We start from the raw sequence: 18,351 nt of genomic DNA on the forward strand, positions 1-18,351 counted from the left end.
GGAGCAGCCACTGAGATGAATGCATAATATGTCAAGGATTATCCCTCTGGAAGAAAAACATTAAATATTTTCCTTGGAGCATTTCTATACTTAGAGTTATGCCTGATGAAATTCCTGGTGAAACCCTGAAAATTATATAATTTTAGTGAAGTTTATTATTTATTATTATATGAATACCTTCAGATTAACTACTGCTTTAGATAATTTTATTTACTAATATTTATACATTTGTATTATTACCTGTATTCTATTTTCAGAGTGGAAAAATTAGTAAGTCTTTGGTTTTTCACTTGAAGGAGAAGTAACCTTTAATGGCCCAAGTTCATTGTGTATAGCAACAGTAATACTATTTAAGCTAAATCCCCAACATACTTTTGGGGTCTGAAAAGCTGTTTTTAATTTAGATTCATGCAAGCCTATGAGGTAATGAGGAGATAATTGAGGCTAAACACTAACCTTTAGAAACTCATTGTCTTTGTTTCTGCAGGAAACATCATTAATTCTTCCAAGTACCTCATATTTGTCACTGAATTTTCTATTGCTCATGTTGATACACTACCTGACAGTTCCTGCTTAAGTTGCAAGTTGGTTGCATTGGTTTCTGAGAAGAAAGATCATTTTTCTGAGAAGAGTGTTAGTGATGCACATATCATATACTGATGCTGTTTCCAGCTGTCCCCTTCACAGAAGCATGCATGACACTTTAGGAAAAATATGTGCCCGGTATTATGATGTCTCTATTGCAACTTTCTTACAGGTGCTTTGGTTCCAACTTAGCATTGACTGGTTCCCTCCTTTCTTCTTTCTTGTTTCTTTGTTTTTTCCAAGATATTCCAAAGAAAGATGAAAGACTGATTTTTTCAAATACTTATGCATGGGCTTCACTTTTTTTATTTCTGAATACAAATATAAGGATAGACTAAAAAATGCTGAAATATTTTGCCGCATCTGACTATATTGCACAGTAAATGTGTCAACATGAAATTTGGGCAATTAATTTTGGAACAGAACTTTTTTTTGTAGTTGATGACCATAAATATTTCTGAAAACTGCTGACTGTTAGCAGCTCATAGAATTACACTCATTTCCTATTACATATTATGAAATTTCTTATTGCTAATTTCAAAAGAAATGTCATAAATCATTTGAAAGTCTTCTGCTTTGTGATGAAGTGTTTTAGTCTTTCATGAGAAAAATTCTGTAGCAGAGCATGCAAAAGATAGTTAATATAAACCATTGATATGTGTCCATGTAAATAATAACCAGCGTGGCTACTCCTAAAAACTGGGCAATTTTCCAACTTTTTAAAATTCATAGATAGGGAGTAATTTGCTAACTTGAAGATGTTTTCTAAATTACATGGTCCATAACTCCACACACTCTTCCACCCTAGCAAACAAGAAAAAGTCCTGTAAGCCAAACAACAGCTTTAATCAAAATGCTTACTACCCTTGGGTCATGTTTCTTATGTGTCACTGGGGAAAAAAAAAAAATATCCAAAATACCAAAACAGATCAAGAATCTGTAATTTCCATGTAAAAGCGATACATTTAAAGCAAGCACCAGCACCACTGCTCACTTACATTTTTTCTTCTGAATAATTCCGGAAAATATTCAGCTAATATTTGCAGCCAGACATATGTGTTCCTGACTTGTGTGCATCAGTTCAAAATTGTCACATATAACCTTTTGGGAGGAGGAGCCATGAAGGAACCCGTGAGGCACTCTACCATCAGTCAGTTGCCTACGGACTGCCAAACACATTCTTAATGTATTTCTTACAGAAGTCCTAAGGAATATCTGAAGGTCAAATTAATCCTCATCAATAATCAAAAGATAAAAACTTAATAGAATTCAAGGGTCCTTCAGGACACAAGTGAGAATGTATGCATTCATGGCAATGAGACTGAGGAAATGTAGTTAGAGGAGGGGAAGTGGTGAGCAAAGTGTGATGGATGGTTGAATGACTGTCTGCTTACTCCCCAAAATTCTGTGCTTTCAGCTCCTGAGCTATCTTAACTCATATTTTAGTGACCCTAGCTCAATGTTAGCAATTTCTTTTTGGTGATATTTATTGTAAGAGCATTTTTTTTTCTTTACTTTCTCTCAAGGTTACTATATCATCTAGGTTTATGGAAGCATTGCAGCCAGTTGTAAATGTTATATGAAATGGAAAAAATTACTGCCAAATGCACAGAAGAGCTACAGAGAAAGCTTTCCAATGATTGTTGAGCTATGTTACATTCACTGCTGTTACACAAACACACAGAATGTGTCAAAATCACAGGTTGCTATTCCCAGAAGTGTGATAAAGAATCTAACAGAAAATCAGTGGAATGGCATTTTAATATGTTTTAAATTCATTGATATTTTTTTTTTCACTCTGCCTTCTCTAAATGCCTGTCCAAGAGTACTGGAAGTATTTAGCCAAAGGTTTCTGAACTAGATGTAAGACTGTCACAGAACACACAGTATTTTGACTTAGTCCAACTTGAAAAAAAGCAGCATAACTTTAAAGTGTTTTCCAACTTAATGAACAGGTTCTATACATGATCAGAATCAATTTTGGGTTTCTTTTCCTCTGGATAGCAGAAATGATATTCCAATAGCAGTACTAACAATTGCTTAAAGTCTTTGTGGTTAAAGGAATTGTTTTAAAGTGAAAGATAGGGCTCTACCTTAGCAAAATATTGGGGATTCTTTGCCAAACAAAGCAAATCAGCTCCTGGAAGTAGATTTAGTAAATAAATAAATAAATAAATAAAATATGTATAAAAAGTAAGATAAATTTAAAACAAACAAAAAAAAAAAAAAAAAAGGAAAAGAAAATTCTGACTGATATTAGCAAGTAGTTTATCCTAAAGTTAATTATTGAATTATTGGATTTCCTCGGGCTTTTCTAGCTGTATAGGAAACACAACTAAAAAAAAAGCTAGACCAGAAAAATTGCTGCATTGACTCTGCAGAGCAGATGGCTGAAAATATACTTGTGTTTAAATCACTAGACTTGACAGGATGCTATCTACAGTATTGCATTAGTGCAACTTGAAATACTATTATTGCATTTATTTTCAACTTCTTTCAGCAATTCACTTTATTTAAATAAATGTCATATCGTTCAAACTGAGTCATTTGAGGTAGCTTTGGATCAATGACACTATGAACACTGTAGGACATTGTCAATATATGCTTAAAAAATTACCCTTTATATCAGAAAGGTTCATCTCAAGTTCTGTACTGAAAATAATGCAGGCAGCAATATAAAAGGTATAAATTCACTGGCTGTATGTGAAACAAATTACAAATGTGGATGATCTTTAATTACATCACTGTATTATAGCAGTGAGAAATCGAACCAGGACAAATAAATTAAATACTAAAACCTGGATTATATATTTTTGGAAGAAATTTTCATCCCTACAGTGAATATAACTATAGAATAGACCCAAAAATGACCTCATTATGGACATAATGGCACATTAAGAATGTACAAGAAAATTATGGCAGCTTGATACTGCTATTAACCAATCACTACTATTGTAACCATTCTGACTAGTTATTATACATTTAAGTTGCAGAACGGTTTTTGATCACTCACAGAAAGTACTGTCTATTTATGGAAGGACTTTCTAAAGTAATTTTGGTTTGTTTTTTTTTTCCACTTTGGAAGGAAAAAAAAAAAAGATGAAAAATAGAAAAGCAGCAAGAATTCTGGTGTCATTGTTTCTCTTCCTCTTACAAATTAATGGAGTGTACCTAATACATTTGGACTTATAAATGTTATTCTACCTGAGAGCTGAGCAAGATATAGATTTTATGCCAAATAAATCTTCCTTTATTCTATTTCATGGACTTAAAACTGATATGCCTGTACTATTACCTCAAGGTATTATGAAATGGAAATATTATTATTTGGTTTGCATCCTTTCAGCTTTTAGAGATATTAGATATAAAGTTGTTGCATTGTCTCCAGAGTCAGATCATTTTTTGAAGTATGTATTTTCTTATGGTTGGAAAAAGCAAATAAATGGATAGATGTGTATATCTCTGAAAATGTAAGTATATGAGAAAAAGTATTAAATTTATAGTGAATAGTTTGAACCTCTATTCATTTCCACAAAAACGGCAAGCAGTACATTTCTTTAAAAGGAAACTTTAATGTTCAAGTTATGTTTAAACTATATTAGCACAATAACCCTCTTTTAAGGGGAAAAGGTGATTATTTCTTCAAACATTTGCTTTTTAAATTACTTATAATTCAATTACATGGGTTTTTTATTGCTTTCCATTTACAATAGTATGACTTACCAGAAGAAGGAAGATTTAAATACTGATAGAAAAGTTAAACTTGCAAGAGAGAGGAAAATATGGATTATTGCTACCTTAGTTCTTATTAGAAATAATTAATCTAATTTGTAAACAATATAATTCTTCCAAGAGGTCTTGGTATTCACTGAAGACCAGTGAAAGCAGCTTCGCCCTCACATTTTGCACAATACACATACGCAAGTGAATGTTCTGCTGAGCCATCATAACAGAATATGGGTGTCACATTATTATAGGCTTTTTATAAAACATCATAAACAGCTCGCAGATGCATAAGCCAGTCTCTGGTTCAGGCAGAGAAATGACTTTTACCATCTTCCCTTTAACATATGACTAAGAATGTGAAAAGCTGCTTTTTTTTTTTTTTTTTTCTTGTCTTAAGTATTTGTGTCCTGCTCCACAGCCCTTCCTGAAATTCTTCTTCAGCGGCACTGGTTACAGTTGCTGTCATTCCTTTTCACAATCTGGTCATTTGCCTGAAACAGAAGATATAAAACAAAAATACAGCCAGGAGACTGTTAGCATATTATGATAATGGTTTTAAATTTGGTTTAGGGAGTGTATAGGCCTTTGAGGCTGATAGTTTGTAGGTGCTAAGGGAGAGATCAGAGTAAATATTCTTATGGGCTTCCTGACTTAACAGCTGTTACATAGTTACTTTAGGCTTTGGGAAAGTAGATTCAGAGATCCAGCAGTCCTTTAGTGCATTAACATGCATTAATGTATAGCATGATTTTGGCAGTGCTACAGTACTTGAACAGCTTAATCTTCCTTTTGCTAAAAGAAAAAAAAAAAAAAACAAACCAGAAAAAAGCAAGGAATATAGATACATGCTGGCATGTGAGCATTGCTTAATAACTGTAGAAGCTGTTAGATGGGAAATTAAATTTGTGCATGGCTGTAAAACATATGATGGCAGGCAAACAGCCGTAATTTATTTAGGTTCATATACATTAAAGTATGAATATGCATCATTTTATGAAACTCCAAAACCAAGTATACACACAGATGTCACAATAAAATGTTTAACCTGCTCATCAGATGGAATGGTTCCTAGATAACTTAGGGAGTAAGCTTGAGCTAACTTTATGGCTTATAGAATAATTAATATTTCCACATGCATAATTTTTAAATCATAATACTGGAATGTACTAAAAGAAACCCCAAAATTAAATTTTGCTCTAGTGTTAAATACACATCATTAACTAAGGAAAACATCTCAAAGAAAATACTATGTTTGAAGGAATTTAAAATTCGTAATACTTTCCAGATTTAGGTAATTTGAAAGTATAGAGCTCAAACCCATCAGACAACGTTGTCTTTCCTCTGGTGTCTTCATCCACTGCATACCTAAATTAATACATCTGTATTTCATTTCACCTCAGTTAACAGGTCTTGAAGGCGAGGCTAACATTACATTATTTGATCTGAAAAGCTATAATTTATAGTCCTGGCTTAATTGCCACAGTTAAGATCTGCAGAGGTACAGTTTTCTTGTTCTTGATAAGGAACTATCTGCAAAATTATTTTCCTCAAAGGAGAGGGAAGCTTGCTATTTCTGATCAACCCCCCCAAAATGCAACCAAACAGTAAAAACAGATCTCTTCCCCAAACCCCTAAATGAACAAAAATCTGTCTCATTTTCCTGTCCTACGAGAGAAGGAAGAAAGAATTGATGGAACAGTATTAAAGAATATTAATATTATAGCCAATAGTATTTTGGGCTGATATTGCAGCAAAGCTCATCTTTGTCTCTGATTATGGTTGAAAAACTTTGTCAGTGTTGTGCAGTGCTGTCTTTTTGATCCATAATTTTATTTAAAATACTAACAATATAGCAATATTGCACAACACTATTTGTAATGCCATTCCGCTCTTTCCAACACTTGATAGTTTGTCGTGTGTGGATTTATCTCTCCTTTTTAATTTGGTCTCACACCTATCCTTTTGGCTTTTCACTCTGCCTTTGCTTAATAAGAAAAGTAACAGATTGCTAACAGATCTATATACATTATAACTGAAGTGTTTATGTAAAGGTATAATCTGTGATGCTCCCTGTAGTGAATAGTATGGTAAATAGTAAATAGTATGGTAAAATATTTCCTTGCTATGATGCCTCTTCCTACAGATTTTCCTAAGGATCAGCAAAGGAACATTTTAAGTAAGATGACAGCAAGGCAAGATTAATTATGGCAGTAATCTGGGGGGAGATCGTAATGTTAACAAATCAAATTTTTAATTTACAGTTTTGTAAATACATCTGTCTCATTACAGGAAAAAGAACTTGAAAATAATTTTTAAAATTAGTTTTTTAATATATCTTTGAAGTGAAACACTGCTATTAGCAGTTATTTTTTTTTCCAGAAAATTGCTGCAGATTTTATTTACGCAAGAAAAATGTAAATCATACTTGATATTTGGACGTACCATTTTGCTGTGAGTTAAATAGAGAGTTCCAGTTAAAAGGCTGGCTTTTCTTTTTTTTTCACCCAGAGGAAGTATTTGTATTTTTCACATATTTCAAAAGGGCTTTCTTTCTAATTCAAACATGAGCCAAACTACTGATTGTCCAGACATAGCCCTATAAACAAAAAAATCATGACTGAAGTTATGCTTCAGCATAGTTGTGAGAGCACAATATGTGTAATCTATTAGGAAGTAAGCTAAAAGTTGGTTATTTAGTTGGTTATTTATACTTAAGAATTTTGTTGTTGATATGCAAGTAGTAATTAACATTTACAGTGTATCCATAATAATACTTTAGTACATTTAAAGTAATTCAGACACTGGAGTCTAAAATAATAATGCACCTATGAAAAAAACACTTTTAAATTTTGTTGGATTTTGCTTTTTCACATTATGTAGTTTCTGTCATTTATTCCTTTAGATATTTATAAAAAGAGAGACTTAAAACTGTTACCAGTAGAGTGAATGATTTGCAGTGAAATCAAGTGCAGAGCTTGGCATCCACTTCGTGCTGGATGCCTGTTTTATCATGAGTTTGAAATTTATTTCTTTTTATTATGGGGCTTTTATTTTTAAATAGATAAGTTTAGTTATTGTAAAAGCAAGACTATTTGTAATGGTTTGGGCCAAATATAGTGCAGTCAGATGGCCTGCAGGTTTACCTAAAGAGCTTTGACAACCTCTTAATCTTGATATGTATCACACCATCTATTCTAGTCACGGTCGTTTAAAAAACATATAATGCATGTCATGCTAAATTGCACACTAGGTGTTTGTTTAGTATGGACGTAATTACACCATAAATTGAATTGCAGCTGAAACTGAAAATCGGACCTGTAGCAATATTTTCAAAGTTCATAGGTCTTTATGCTAAACCACATCTTGTGTTTTCCCAGACAACCTATAGTTATCTTACTGCCCATTAACACTCCTTTCTGGATGAAGGAAGGAAAACAAGTCTCAAGTGCCAGAGATTTACATTCTGATTTGACTGTATTTTTAAGTCTATGTGTAGTTTTAATTAGGGGTCCAGGATGTGCTACAGTGTTAAGGTCAGTTATTAGTTTGCTTGCCTGGAAATTCCACCTGCTCTATGGAGTTTTGATATCTGTCTCATACTTTAAATTCTTCAGTTCTTGCACATTCAAAACTTAACATTGACCAGTATCACTATCGATTGCTTCTGAACTGTAACAATCCCTCTTGCTTGTCTGATGTCTTTAATCTTTTTATCTATCTCCATGACTAACCAATATTTATATTGTCATGGAGACAGTATATCCACATCCAGACTCATTTGTCTGCAAACTTGCAGAGTGTGTTTGTAAGACAAATTGGCATAGAAATAGCTAAGCATTTGCTGTGGTGGAAGAGGAAAACATTCCAATGCATCCTAAATGCAAAGACACGTATGATGGAGTTACCTGTAACCTATTAATGTATTTTCTGTCTACTGACAGGTCCCATAAGCAGCATTTTGGTGAATAAGTATGGTAGCCGGCCTGTGATGATAGCAGGTGGTATCCTGTGTTCATTTGGAATGATTGCTTCCTCTTTCTGCAATAGCGTCCTGGAACTTTATCTATGTATTGGTGTTGTTGGAGGTAAGAGTCCTGTTTAAAAGGTACTGTTATGTTATGTTATATGTTATTTCTAATACTGTTTTGCCAATGAGCCTTACTGATCAAGAACCCACTGTGCAAGGTATTGTACAACTGCAAACCAAGAAGGTAGCAAGATCAGTTAATTTCACCTACATTAACTATCTAATCCATTAAATTAGCTGGTATGATGTTAAATTATTTCTTAAGATATTTTAGGAACAACTAATGATTTTATTCAATAAGTGCTGTATGTATGTACCTTTCCACACTGCACTCTAATTATGGTATAAAAATTGATCGGCTCATGACAGCACTTATTATAGTCATTTGTATAGAATTTCACATTCATTCTGCTAGCTTTCAATCATGGTGCACTTCAAACAGGGTGGCAGAAGCTGTCAAAATTCTAGTATAAATGTAAGAGCTAGTACCAGCTTTCTGTAGGTTTGTACATACATATACTCTTACAGAAAAGTATAATAAGTTTCAGATCAATATCTTTGTTTAAAATCCCCCAGGGTCAACCTCCAAGTAAAATGACTTATAATCTCCATCATAGGCCTGGATATTGCCTAAGGCAATCATAAAGCCAGTAAATTAAATAACCTCCTTGTCAAAAGTTGTGTTATTTTGTTTTTGTTTGGTTTGGTTTTATTAAGCTTCCTCCTTAGAATAAGGAAGGCAAGTGAGGTAAAATTGGCAGGTAATAAATGAATAATACTTGTTCGTATATTCAAGCTAAACTTTTTTTATGTTGAAACTAAAGGAGTCCTTTGTTCAGTGATTATTTCTTAAAGCTTTTATTTTTTATATCATAAACTTGGGACCCACTGAAAAAATAAAGTCAGGATGCACAAATGGGGCTGTCAGACAAAAAAATTTCTGTGCCACCCAGGAGATACACAGCTACTTAGACCTTATTGCCTAGATGTCTTAATACAGAGAGAAGACCTAGCGGTTATATCCTTAGTTGATGTGGATCAGTGATCTGCTCCCATAGTTGTCCTCTACCCTCTTCCACTTTTGGTAGTGACTTCCATATCTGAGGAAGTGGAGCTGTATTTGCCCAAAAATAATAAGACATTTTGAGCTCTAATTTTGGTTGAAAGTTTTAGCATAAACAGGGCTGGAAATAAAAAATGAGATTTATGCATTTAAATGCACCCTGCGTTTATCGTAGCTGAGGTGACATTTAATAACTTTTGTGAAATGAGCCAAGAGAGAATTGCATTATAGCCTAGTAAATATAAATGGTGAGTCAAGGTCCTGATACCATCATTACTCTGTGATTCCCCTGTCTCTGTAATTGCTGAAACACAACAAGGAGTTTTGGCTTCTATTCCAATGCTACTGGGGGAAATGGCAGAATGCCATCATGACACAGTCTTGGCATTAACACACATAGACAGCAATGAAACTGTATTTTTTTTTCTCTGATGTTAGTTGGTTTCTGTCTTCATTGGGAATCATTGGATTAGATACTAGCCATTTTAAAATTAACTTGAAAGAGGTGTGATATGTTTTTCACTGAATGACCTGCAATAATACTGTCTTTTATGTCTTGTATAGGTCTGGGTTTAGCATTCAACTTACAGCCTGCCTTGACCATGATTGGCAAGTATTTCTATAAGAAGCGTCCCATTGCTAATGGATTGGCCATGGCTGGAAGTCCAGTGTTTCTGAGCACATTGGCACCTCTCAATCAATTCCTCTTTAATGCATTTGGCTGGAAAGGAAGCTTTCTCATTCTGGGAGGACTTCTTTTGAACTGCTGTGTAGCGGGGTCTCTTATGAGACCTGTTGGACCGAAAACAGTCCGTCCTGTGAAAAAAGATGTTGAAAAAGGCACAGGAGATTCTACCTTGCACAAAAACAACCAGAAGTCTTTTTGGCAAACTATGAATAAATATCTAGATCTGTCCCTCTTCAAACACAGAGGGTTTCTGATCTATTTGTCAGGAAATGTCATTATGTTTATTGGCTTCTTTGCTCCAATAGTATTCTTGGCTCCTTATGCAAAGCACAAGGGAATTGATGAATATTCTGCTGCTTTTTTGCTATCTATCTTAGCCTTTGTGGACATGTTTGCTAGGCCTTCAATGGGACTAGTAGCAAACTCCAAGTTTATCCGGCCAAAGATTCAGTACTTTTTTAGTTTTGCTGTCTTGTACAATGGCATCTGTCATGTCTTGTGCCCTCTGGCAACTAATTATACTGGCTTGGTGATATATGCTGTATTTTTTGGGTTTGCATTTGGAATGGTTAGCAGCGTTCTTTTTGAGACCCTGATGGACCTCGTTGGGGCTGCCAGATTTTCCAGTGCGGTTGGACTTGTCACCATAGTGGAATGTTGCCCTGTGCTCATAGGCCCTCCTTTAGGAGGTAAGAATCTTTTTTTATTCCAGTTTTTCAGACATTATAACATAATCTTGCAATTTAGCATTGAATTAATATAAACATTGTTCCTAATATTATTTAATGTTTTCAATGTGACTAGGAATGCATTGTAGCAGCAGTGCACTGCATCAGTTATTTCTGGGCTTTACAGATGAAGATCCACATGAGAATCTAAAGGGATGCATTGCATGCATGTACAATAGGTAGATTAAGAGCATATCTCTACTGGTCCTTAAATCCAGGTGATAAACGTATGTTTTCATGAGAGCACAATAGCGATGAATTTGCAGTCTTGATTTACATGTATTCAGTTCCACTTTGCTCTTTGCCAAGATAGTTCTTAGCACCTCCCGTATGAAGCTAGGCTAAGAAAGCTGGGGCTGCTTAGCCTGGAGAAGAGAAGGCTGCGTGGAGACCTCATAGCAGCCTTCCAGTACCTGAAGGGAGCTTATAAGGATGCTGGGGAGGGACTCTTCATTAGGGACTGTAGTGATAGGACACGGGGTAACGGGTTAAAACTTAAACAGGGGAAGTTTAGACTGGATATAAGGAAGAAGTTCTTTACTGTAAGGGTGGTGAGGCACTGGAATGGGTTGCCCAAGGAAGCTGTGAATGCTCCATCCTTGGCAGTGTTCAGGGCCGGGTTGGACAGAGCCTTGGATGACATGGTTTAGTGTGAGATGTCCCTGCCCATGACAGGGGGTTTGGAACAAGATGATCTTAAGGTCCTTTCCAACCCTAACCTTTCTATGATTCTATGAATTGGTCAAATTCACTGGTCAGTTTTTGTGAATATCTCACAGAGTGTCTTATAGTTTCTGTAACCCAGTGGCAGCTAGAGGAGCACTTGCTTGAATTTAAAATTGCAACTTTAATTAATCTAAACAGAGAGGACTGGCATTTCTGGAGCGCTAGCAGGGAGGTACCAGAAAGGACAAGGCATGCTAAGCAGCCTAGGCAAGGTGAATGCATAGTGGGTTTCCATCATGTAACCATGTAACTCACACTGGCATGAGTTCAAACCACAGCCATTTCACAGCCAGTCTTTAAGACTTTTTGTATAGCCAGCAGATACATGTAAACCAATTCAGAGTGTGAACTGACTGAAAGATTATAATGTTGCCAGTTTCTCTCTTTTGAGTGTAAGGGGGCCTTAAAAGGAGCCTAGGTGCATAGCTTGAACTATATTCATAACCTTTTGGTTTCTAGCACCAAATTTATGAAGAATCTTATCTAATGTATTTTCTGTTTGCTAGCTTTTTAGCCACTGTTTAGTAATGCTGTTAGTAAGTTTTATGATCATAAGGTTTCTAATGATACAAGAGACTAAAGAAATAGATGTTCAGATCTTACTGAAACATATTGGTTAAATATATGTTGCAGTCTAAGCCCAAAAATATGAAGATATAAAGACAGTATGATTGCCAGCCTGGTGAATGTACACTATATCCACATAAACAGTGCTACAGAATTCAACAAGATTATGTGTGCCTAAAACCATTTATACATATTGAAGTATTTTAAGTACTACTGTCAGTATTTCTATGAAAATAGCATTGTTGAGTGAAATTTTAAATATGACAAAACAATTCCACTCACTTCAGTACAATAGTATTTGTTCAATTAAAAGTCTAATAGTCCTCAAGATATTCCATATTTCCCTCATCTTTTAACATGCAAATTCATTTTGGCAATGGTAGAAGAAAATATATTCCTCCCACACAGACTCTTCCTATGCCACCTAGTGGGGGGACTGAGCCTGTGACCACTAGAGTCCAGCCTTGTCAGTCAGGTTCTGAAATCAATATTAATATTAACTCTAAAGACATTAAATATAATATTTATGGAGAAATAGCTTCTGCAACTATTTATTTTTCAGTATATTAGCTTTGCAGGAGTTTTGAAAAACATTTGTGCTATAACTGTATGAATAATTGATTTATCTTATTAAATAGAGACAACAAAGGGGATGAACACATGGAAAAGCTAAATTCCAATTTTGATTAATTCATGTTCTTTAAAATATTATGCTGAAGTAATGTTAATGCGGAATTTCATTTTTAATCATCAGTTTTATGAGATTATGCAGCAATAAAAAAGAGTGAATTGTACTATTTATACTAATAGGTGAATTGTACTCTTGCAGTGCCATTTGAGTTTTTTGTAGTACTAGGCTTCTGAAATAAAGACTAAAATAATTTGATGGCTCGTAAATGTGCATCAGGTGAATAGGCTGGTATTATGGCTTCAACATAGTAAAAGCATCTAAATACATACTAAATTGAAGTGCACAGGTTATCCTGTGAATTTCAATGATAGTGTAGCAGAGTTCAGAGCTAAGTGCTTGGATACGTGCAAATGTTGACTTGGGATTTGGGAAAATTTAGAAAGAATGGCTCATAAAGTGAAAGAACAGTTACATTTTATTTTCCTTGTCATGACCAAATTAATCTCAGAGGTGTGGATGTGAGTTTTAAGTACATGCTTCATAGTATAAAACTCAACAGTTAAGCATAATAGCTGAAGGGACAAGCCTTTCTGTCTCTTTCGCCAGTCACAGGAAAGTAAAAATGAAAAGCAGGCATTTGATGTACTGTGACAGCAGCCTAAAAAGGCACATACCTTTTTACCCTATTGTCTATATGCAGCCTCCATGAATGTCAGTCACTCCAAAACAATAGGAAACAAAATTAGGAGGGGAATAAAATAATAAGACAATGAAAGAATGAAAATGAAAGAATTAAAAAACTGTCATTATTCATTAAGCTTTATTTTGTTCTTCAATGTTTTATCACTGTCAGAGATTCCAACAGTTGTTAGCTTGACTGATAGAGGTTTCATTGGACTTTTCTGCTGTATATGTTAAAAAATATGAACATGTTGAAAATGCTTTTCTGCTCCAACTTCAAAGCTAAGCAATATATAGATATTTTTCCTAGGAAAATATATAGATTGTATTAGGTATGCTATTCTAAAGGCTGTATTTCTCCTTGTGTTTGTATTTCAGGTTGGTTAGTGGATGTTACTGGTGAATATCAGTACATGTATTTTGTCTGCGGAGTGATTGTGATCGTGGCCAGTATCTGGTTATTCATTGGCAATACCATTAACTACAGGCTTTTGGCAAAAGAAAAGAAGTTAGAAGATGAGAAGCAGAAAGCACAGAAGAATGCTGACTCAAAGGAAGCAGAACCACTAACAAACAATGAGAGCGATGATGCTGCCAGGATTGCTGATAAAGCTCTTGAAGATCCTTCAGAGAGAGAAACCAATATTTAATCTGCAATATAGCTCAGAAGGCAACATTTATGAGTTCAATTAGAAATATGTCTTTCAGACACAGACCAGGTTTTGTAGTAAAAATGATCAGTCGCAATATTGTATGGGAACAGATTTTTGCACCATTGGCAAGACTCTAAGTTAAATTACTATCTACGGTTTATTTATTTCAGTGATACAAAATTGAGATTACAGAGGTAGTGGCTCCCTCCAAGTAAGTCCATGACACTATGACTCTCGACAATCAGGAGTCAGGTAAACCAGACTGTATAGTCTTCCAATAGCAAATGATTTTGTTTCAGAAGTATATCTAATGCAAAAGTGTCTCCTGCTCTTGTTTGTGAAGATACTTTGTGTTCATATTTTGAGTATTGCTAAAATCTGTTGAAATAATATGCCCAAACTGTACCTGCCATTGCTACTAAAAAGAATACAAGATCTGTTTCAAAAGAGACAGAGTACCAGAGTGAAGCACACTGAAACTTTTTTGTATGCCCACTAGATCAGAAAGATACAACATGTCTGTATAAACAATTATAACAGGGGTGTAAAAGTTAAGTCCAGAAGACAAACAATTGATGGGCACCATCTCTAAGATACAATAAACAGCTGAGTTTCAATATATTCTAGAAGTTGTTTCCTCCTGTGATAACTGACTGATAATTGTACTTCAACATGTGCATTTGAACACAAAGTGCATTCAGACCCCAGTAATTCAAACTAAGCTAAAATTTGCCTGTATATAGAACAATTTAAACCCAATATTTACATTACGAGCAAATGTGCCAATTTGTTTGATTATGTATTACTGTATGGCTGAAGGATCTGGATTGGATTGTGAAGCATTCTTCCTAAAGGGACTAGATTCAGAACCTATTGATGTTAAAAGGATACTTACCTTTGGCTTTTTTGGCCTGAATCAGTTTCATGGCAATGACTTCAAAGTAGATGCTTGGGTTTACTGGCAACTCATTTGTCGCTTGATAGTTTACTGAGAGAAGATTAAAGGTCTAACTTTAGGTCTTTGCAGACAAGTAACTTCATACCACTTCTCACTTCCCTTTCGCATGTATTTAGTAAAAAGCTACTTTTTTGTAATGCCAGTTCGACAAAATGCTGCCAAGAGACATTGATGGAAGTTTTGAATTGATGTATCATTCTTGTGCAGGATATTTGGTCTTTTGTCCAAAATTTCTCATATCAATTAAAATTTATACAATTCTTCTTCCTTCAAGCAAAAGAAAGTATAAGTCTACAATTTTACATAAATCATTTACGATTGCACTTGAAAGCTGAAAGTGCAAGCTTTTGGAAGTATTAAGTGAAAATATTTCTGTTCTATTTGTAGGTGAGGAAAGGTGCTATTCCTTTTGGAGAGATGCATATAAATGCGTCAGAAGTTGTGAAAATTAAGGGTCTGATTCATAAAACATTTATGCACTGTTTATGCAAGATACACATACACTCAATTCTGGGAAAAGAATATAATTTATTTTATCCTTCTTTTAAATCTCAAAATGTTGCAAATACATTTTACTGACAGCTAGCTGTGTTAAGCACACTTTGAAGCACCAATAGCAAAAGAAAAAAATTACTAGTAAAATCGAGCAGACTTGGGAGTGCTTTTAAGAAAGCCATTTTTTAATAGTAGTGTTCAATATTATTATTTTCATACTTCTAAAAATTTTGGTAGCACTTGCTTCTGTTTTTCTGGGTTATCATCTTATATATTATGAAGTTCCACAGTAATGCTGAACTTTTTCATTATCTCAGCAATGTTTTGGGGAAGAAGCAGCATGAATCTACTCACAGCATGGTACAGAAATTAATACCTACTTTTTACCTATTAATATGCAGGAAAAACAAACATCATCTACAAGGCCTGTAATTTTATAGGCTCATCAGCAAAAAGCTATGTGCATTTCAGAGTTTTGGGATAAAATATGGGTTACATGCTCAGATTTGAACAGCAAACTATGTAAAGGAGAAAGACTTAGTCCCAGTAAAGTTATAGCTCCTTTCCCAGGCCCCAGCCTCACAGAAGAAATAAATATATTGAACCTCCTTGGGAGCCATAGCCCTGCCAGCACCCGATATGGTAAAAGCATTGCACTGTTTTTGGCTATACTGGTGAATTCCAGTATCTGTGAAGGTCCTACAGGCCCAGAGCCTGAAAGCGATAGGGAGTTTTATAGACAATAAGCTTTTATATATTGATGAATATAAGTTATAAATACTGGATTGTGAAAAATGAACTGGAATTTTAGCCAAAGAATAGTCATCAGGAACATCACTCTGCTCTTGACAGCAACTGGTAGAAAGGCAGAGATTATCTGAAAAGAGATGAATATAGAGGCTGAACCAAAATGTCTGAGGCAAAATTCTAGGTGCTTATTATCTCTTTGCAAAAACCAGCATTATTAAGAATAAAGGGTAGAGGACAACAAGTGTCAGCTTTTGACTTAAGTCTGTTAAAAGTTGCTGTTAGGTAAAAAAAGGAATAAAAAAAAGTATCTCAGGAATCATGCGGCAACTTACCCATTCTATTCAGAATTGCAGAATATGATGCAACATGGCATAGGAAAGAAGGGAAAAACAACGTTCCTGGAGCCATAGACATATCTGACTTCCAGTAACAAACTATCTCAGAAGAAATACTAGATTATATAAATACAACCCTCTGCAGAGATACCACTCTTTTGTCTCTGGTCAACTATGTTATTAATAGGAATGAAAGAACTGCTTTATCACCACTCACCAATGTACAATTTTTAAGTCTGTAAAGTAAAATGATATAGCAGGCAAATGGAGCAATGTAAAGTAGGAACTGGGTTAAGTGAAACGTTTTCTTACTCTTCTTCTGTTATTTTTCCTCTTGATACTAACAGCAAAATGAAAACCATCTGAATAGTCTTGGTATTACTGAATATTAAAGAAGTTAAAATTCAGAGATGACTGAAGAAAATTGGAACCATATCTATGCAAACACTGCTGGGAATTAAAAAAACTGTCTTCCAAATAACAGGTCCTAACAGGGCAATTGCTTTGTATAGGAGTTCCTCTTTCTAAAAGTAATAATAATAATTAATTGCCTTGTATCAACTCTTTATTGAGCAGCAAAGTAGCAAAATGAGTATAACTTGCCTTCAAACTCCTGAAAATCACCCTTACAGCACTAAGCTGTAATTTGTGCTGCAAATTGTTTAATCATTACACTTCTGCTTTAGGATAATACCTGGGCATATACTATTTCTCTAAAACCTCCTGCTTTCTTTTAATTACCTCACTGCCATCTGGACCACTGCAGGATTGAGAGATGCCTTTGCTCTACAATCATAGAATCATAGAATGGTTTGGGTTGGAAGGGACCTTAAAGATCATCTAGTTCCAAACCCCCTTGCCATGGTCAGGGACACCTTCTGCTAGACCAGGTTGCTCAAAGCCCCATTCAACCTGGCCTTGAACGTTTCCACGGATGGGGAAGCCACAGCTTCTCTGAGCAACCTTCATAGTGAAGAATATTTTCCTAATATCTAATCTAAATCTCCCCTTTGTCAATTTAAAGCCTTTCCCCTTTGTCCTATTACTACATACCCTACAAAAAAGTTCCTCTCCAATTTTCTTGTAGGCCCCCTTTTTAGGCACTGAAAGCTGCTCTAAGATCTCCTCTGAGCCTTCTCTGCTCCAGGCTGAACAACCTCAACTCTCTCAGTCTTTCTTCATAGGAGGTGCTCCAGCACTCTGATCCTCTTCATGACCCTCCTCTGGACTCGCTCAAGCAAGGCCACATCCCCAATGAAGAAACATACTCTCAAACTTCAAGAGATACCACATACATCTGTTATACCCTGTGGAGTCTGTAGTCTCTGTCAGTGCAAGTAAATCTCTTAATTGGTCTTAACCTCATTTATACTTGTATACTTCATTCTTTACGTTTCTCTGCCACGATATCACAGATCCTAATTATCATCTTTTATTCTTCAATCAATTCAATAAATCAAGAAAAATAAAACCAAAATTTTAAAATTAGTAGAAAAGGGATAACATCAATAATGTTTTCCTATCTAGTGTCAAGGGTAAATTTCAAGTAGTTTCAGAATACACATCCAGATACTTCTATGTCTTTGGGGTTTTTTGACATCATATTCTCTAGTAGTTGGCATTTTTTTCTGTCTTGCCTTTTCCAACTCCAGAGAGAGTCTTCTCACTAATAATTCTCAGTACTTTTTCAAGAACATATCAAAATCTCACCCCCCACGCCCCACTCTCTCTCTCTCTT

At 35.0% G+C, this 18,351-nt stretch overlaps 1 protein-coding gene across 1 annotated transcript in view; it reads left to right on the plus strand.

Annotated features, from left to right (window-relative positions):
• SLC16A7 (solute carrier family 16 member 7) overlaps positions 1-14,072 on the plus strand; it is a gene marked incomplete at its 3' end in the record, with an annotated part of 30,625 nt that extends 16,553 nt beyond the window's left edge. The window contains exons 2-4 of the mRNA XM_080612957.1: positions 8,253-8,396; positions 9,966-10,778; positions 13,801-14,072. Coding sequence (XP_080469083.1) covers positions 8,253-8,396; positions 9,966-10,778; positions 13,801-14,072 — 1,229 coding nt within the window. The remainder of the gene's footprint in view (positions 1-8,252; positions 8,397-9,965; positions 10,779-13,800) is intronic.
• Between the last annotated feature and the right edge of the window lie 4,279 nt (positions 14,073-18,351).

Source organism: Psittacula echo (assembly GCF_963264785.1).
Source record: "Psittacula echo genome assembly, chromosome: 1".
Classification (NCBI taxonomy): Eukaryota; Metazoa; Chordata; class Aves; order Psittaciformes; family Psittacidae; genus Psittacula; species Psittacula echo.